Source organism: Manacus vitellinus, unplaced genomic scaffold (genome assembly GCF_001715985.3).
Source record: "Manacus vitellinus isolate BGI_N305 unplaced genomic scaffold, ASM171598v3 scaffold_41_pilon, whole genome shotgun sequence".
Taxonomy (NCBI): domain Eukaryota; kingdom Metazoa; phylum Chordata; class Aves; order Passeriformes; family Pipridae; genus Manacus; species Manacus vitellinus.
In genome coordinates this window covers 3916150-3921528 of record NW_021940545.1, presented here as the reverse complement: position 1 = coordinate 3921528, position 5379 = coordinate 3916150, and the positions used below count along the sequence as shown (strand labels likewise).

The 5379-nt window shown below is 42.2% G+C and overlaps 1 protein-coding gene across 1 annotated transcript in view; it reads left to right on the top strand.

Annotated features, from left to right (window-relative positions):
* Nucleotides 1-2215, top strand: part of UBASH3B (ubiquitin associated and SH3 domain containing B) — a 19029-nt gene extending 16814 nt beyond the window's left edge. Inside the window, exon 14 of the mRNA XM_029962064.1 lies at nucleotides 429-2215. Within this exon, the coding sequence (XP_029817924.1) occupies nucleotides 429-566 (138 nt within the window). The 3' untranslated portion in view covers nucleotides 567-2215. The remainder of the gene's footprint in view (nucleotides 1-428) is intronic.
* The last annotated feature ends 3164 nt before the right edge of the window (nucleotides 2216-5379 follow it).

Below are 5379 nucleotides of genomic sequence, written 5' to 3'. Positions count from 1 at the left end.
CTGGCCTGTATTTAAACCAAGATACAAGGCTATAATCTGTCTTTCCCAGAGTTCTGCACATAAAAAGGTGCACAGTCAATCACAGCTGATTCCTGACTCATATTTAAACCAAACTATAAGGCTATAATCTGTCTTTCCCAGAATTTTGCACATAAAAAGGTGCACAGTCAATCACATCTGATTCCTGGCCTGTATTTAAACCAAGATACAAGGCTGTAATCTGTCTTTCCCAGCGTTTTCCACACACAAAGATGCACAGTGTCTGTCACACCTGAGTCCTGCAATCCCCTTCTGAAAAAGGGCTTTGGGAAGAGGGAAAGAGAGGTGGTGGTGAAATGATTCAGCAGCACAGCAGGACTTCACCTCTGAAGGCAGCTCAGCTCAATCCCTGCTTATTGTTACCCCTCTTTCCATCTCTCTTCCCACAGATTCCATACCTGGGGTTTTGCTCCTGTGAAGAACTGGGAGACACGGGTGTTTGGCAGCTCACAGACCCCCCCATCCTCCCTCTCACACATGGACCCACTGGAGGCTTTAACTGGAGAGAAACCTTACTGCAGGAATAGGCAAAGCCACCCCAGCCAGGAAAACCCAACCCATGGCCTTTGGAAGCGTTGGAGAATGTCTCTTCTCTCTTGTGTTTTATTGACAGTGGAAAAAACAGTCATCCCATGCCCAGGGGGTCACCCAAGCAGCTGTCCTGGTCTATCTCACACAGCCACAGTCACACAAAGAGTCTCATCTACGGCTAAAATGCAAAAAGGGACTGATTTCAGGGGGAAAAAAGGTATTAAAATACAGGTTTGAAGGTCTTGCACAGCACAGAGTCTGTGCTGAGCCACATTCCCACCTCAGAGGGAGCCCTGGTGACACTTTCACTGCCATCTGCACCCCGTTAGGAACACCCAGCCCTGTGTCAGTGGAGCATTCAGGAGGCTGGGGCTGGTTTTTTTCCACTACTATTTTTGCAGAGCATTAGCAGGCTCCTCCAGCCCCACGTGTGAGCAGGGGCTGCACTCACAGCCCCCAAATTCTCAGCACCTTTTCATCACCACCAGCTGCAAAGGAGGGTCCAGCAGCAGGTTGTTCCTCTCCTGTGTCTGAGCACTGTGGTGGGTGTTGTGCTGGATGCAGAGGTTGAGGGATTGTTGACCTGCACCACAGGACAATCCCAAATTTCCCATCAGTTACAGGTGAAGTTTGAGCATCAAAAGTTGTTGTGAACAGAGACTGGGAGCAGTTTCTTTTATGGGGAGATAAAATAAACCTATTTCAACCAAACCTGGAGGATTTAGAAAGTTCAGGGTTGGTGAATTTGATTATTGAAATCCATCCCTGTGCACAGACACAGCCTAAAGCATTTGTGCCATTTCAATTCCCTTCAGAAAAGGGGTTTTCCTTTTATACTGAGATTTTGTGCTGGTCATTCACACAGGGGTGGCTTTCTGTCCCCTGGGAGCTATTTTTTTTTTGCTAGCCCTGGTGAGATTCTGCAGTAAGCAGCTTTCTCCAGGAGGGAATGATGAAACTCAAAAAGATGCTGGAATTCAGTGCTTTGCTTCCTTATCCTTAATTCCCAAGTGCCATCTGTCATAAAGACAAAGCAGCTGAAAAAAAAAAAATAAACCCAGTACACTTAAATTTAGGAGAAACATGCTTTGGCCTATGAAGATGCTATTTATCCAGTGGGGGGAGGGTTAGGATTTTGGGAGAAGGGGAAGAGGAGAGTTTCCATCTTTAACTAAAATCTTTGCAATCACAAGAGGGGTCCTCCTGGTGCAAGAGTCTGCAGGATGCCAGTGCCAGCTGGGTCACAGGAGAATGCAAAATACATCACAGTGGGTAGTTTAGAGAATAAAGTGGCATCAGAGCGGGGGGGGTTGGATTAGAATTATCTAAGTCATCAGCCTTGGATGAAAATGTTGCTGCAGACTCTTGTATGGATCTCATCACTGTCAGAAGGTACTTAAAAATGTGTTGAAGTGGGATGATAGAGATTTAGGCTATTTAGGCATAGCCCTGTCTTGGTTTGAGCCATAAATCTGAGTATTCCCAGAAATAGAATCATCCCAGAATGGTTTGCGTTGGAAGGGACCTTAAAGCTCATCTCATTCCACCCCCCTGCCATGGCCAGGGACACCTTCCACTGGACCAGCATCCAGCCTGGCCTTGGACACTCCCAGGGATGGGCCATCAACAATTTCACTGGGCAACAAAGAGTAAAAACAAGGTAACAACAAAAAAAAATAACATAAAGGCACATTCAGATGTACCAGGGAGACATTCCAGCATCCTTCTGTCCTGCTTTTCCTCTGCAGAAAGTGTCAGAGCCCTCATTTGAAATGTGTGAATGGGTCAACACAGGTCCAACTTGATGTAGGTTTAGTATTCCTAGATCAGAGTTGCCTTCGTGTTGATTTATTTTAAGCCATCCAGCCTTCAGCAGGACTGGTCCCACCTCCACCAGGACACATCCAAGCTGCCCTTCCAGCAGCCAGAACGAAGCAGGAGTCACAAACTGCAATTCCCTCTTCCTAAACGAGGCAAAACTGGGATGCACCAGACTCAGATGTCACCAGACTCAGACAAGCTCAGCTTGCCTCTGGGTTTAAATCAAGCTTGACCACCAGATTCTGTACATATTTCCAGCCAGCAAAGAGCTCATCCTGTGCAAAATCCTGTCCACTGTCACCACCCACAGGAATATTCTGGGATTTGGACCTTTCTGCCTGTGTGACACACCCTGGGCCACTTGTAAGTGCATTATTATCCCAGGGATGTAACTGCAAAGTCAGGGAGATAATTCATGGGCTGAGAGAGCAAACTGCTCCTGGGCAGGTTTATCACTGTCAGGTTTAATTTTTAATTGTAATTTAAACTGGTTTGGGCTGTGCAAAGACATCCTGAAGAGCATTTCTGGCTTGTTTTCCTCCACGCTTAAAAACTAAGTAGTTGACAATCACACCAAAAGAGATTTGGTTCCTGATGTGGAATTCTCCAGATTGCTTTTTGTTTCATGCTGGGTGGCCAGCCAGATGTAATTTGGGCAATAAATATTATTATATTATAATATCTATTGCCTGTACAAAGCAGTGGAGGCAATAAAATCATTATATTATAGTATTTATTGCCTGTACAAAGCAGTGGAGGCTGCTCAGGCCCTGCTGCAGTTAAGTGACATTAAAAGAAGGTTGTTTTTTTTTTTAAGCAGAAGCATGAAACAGAGAGGGAACAAAACCTGAGTGCACAATTTGAATAGTGTACAAGCTGCTCTTTGCATATAGTGATATAGAAGAATGTTCTGTTGGAGAAGGTAGTGGTAAAATACTCTCTTCTTAAAGAAAAAAAAAAGTATATTTTTTGATGTTTGGGAAAGTATTTTGACAATTGTAGTCTTGTCTCAAACTAGGTGTCAAGAAAGAAAGAAAAAATCTTATTTTCTTCTAGCATTTTGATTTCTCTTTGGGGTTTTGTGTTGTCTCATGTTGATAAGGTTTATTTAGGGGGGCGGGGAAAAAAGAATAAAAATGTGTTCCTTTTAAATTTTTAATTGAGAAATTAAGGGTACAAAACAATTGCTGCTTCACTTTCACTCCATTGCTGCTCATTAATGTGTATTTAAGTGTTTTGTCCTAAATTTAGACTTGATCTATGTCAAGTCTTTCCCTTGCCTTCACTTTGAGCTGCATCAGATCCCAACAGTCTCATCAGGTTGGAGGAGGCAAATAGTTCCCAGATTTTTCCCTAATTAAGGAATAAAGCTGCCAAGAATAAATTGTTAATCCAGTATTTTTGTTAATTGCAACTCATGGGTTGGGTTAGAAAAATAAAAGAGTCAAATTGACACTGTCAACTGAAATCACAGAGCTTTGATTTTTTATGCAAAATGAGGATCCAGACCATAATAACTTAAAAAAGCCACAGTTATTTCCCTTTTCTCTCAGATTGAACAGTTTCAGGAAGAAGTTGGCTGAGAGCAGGAGCCTCCTTCTCCCCTCTGATATTACATTTTAGTGTCAATGTTACCGTGAGGGTGATAATTTTTATCACCAAAGAACGAGTTTGGTTTGTGGTTTGCTTTGTTTCTTAAAAAAAAAAAGAGCCTGAGCACAGAAGAAATTATTTTTAAGTTAAAAATACACATGAGATGGTGGGGGCAGACATGCTTGAAACGGTGAATCAATGAAGAAAACAAATCTAATTAAGCAGTTGGTGTGATTGGCTGCAAACACCCTAAATTGCTACTTGCTGCTCACCACTTCCTCAAATACTTGTTCCCTGGGGAATATTCATGACCTGCACATGCTTCCTGACAGAAAACACACAGCCAGTCCCTTTATTATTTCCCATTCAAACGTATTTTCTGAAGTTTCACTCGGTGACATCCCTTCAAACTTGATGTTATCAACTCTCCTGGTGTTTCATTTTCAACCTGTTGTAGCATTCTGTTTATTATGTTGTTGGGGTTTTTTGGTTTTTTTTAGTGTGAGCAGATTGTATTTATTTGAGGGGGAAAAAAATGTTTGCTGTTTTAAAAAACCCAATAATTGTATTGCCAAAAATAGCTGTAATTACCTGTGACATCTGTATTTTTTTATTTTGGGGGCGGGAGGGGTGGGGGTTGGTTGGTTGTTTTTAATCTCAGTTTCGAGTGCTAACAACTGTTAAAACAACCACTGCAGTTTAATTCGCTTCTGACATTAAATGGATTTCTCGGAAGTCCGACAAAAAAGAAAAAAAAAGTCTCATGGGTGATTTAATAAAGATGCCAAACACCCTTCCTATTCCAGTTTTCCTCTGGAGCGTGTTGGAATTTGAGCCACGTTTTTGTTCCCTGCACTGATGGTGAAGTTCATGCGTTTGACAGCAGATGGCACAAAACCCTCTCGAGTGTGGTTTTCCCTGGAGTCTCAACTCCTTTGTTGCCTTTTCCCCCCCAGACTTATTTCGTGTGTGGAATGGAAGCACAACTTCTAAACCCAAAGCGCTGCTAACTTTAATATGGATTTTTTTTTAATCCAGCAATGGTTTTATCAGCCAGAGAGACTCTTCCCTTTCAAACCAACTCCATGAATTCATGACCTGCAGCTCTGTACCCCGGTAAAATTGATTATATTATGATTAACATAGAAGCCATAACTTTCATAAATCAAATGTACACTAATAGAATGATGCACTTCCCTGCACCTAAAAGTTTAATGGAAACAGTTTCTAATAAATTAGAAGCCAAACCAGTAATGCATTTATAATTAACCATTTTGTCCACTTCCCTCAAGCCCACATCCTGCAAGTGCACACAGCTTTTAAGCCATAATTCTGACCTTATTAAAGTCAGTTTATTTGGACAGTAATAGCCATTTACACTAAATTTTGGGCAGT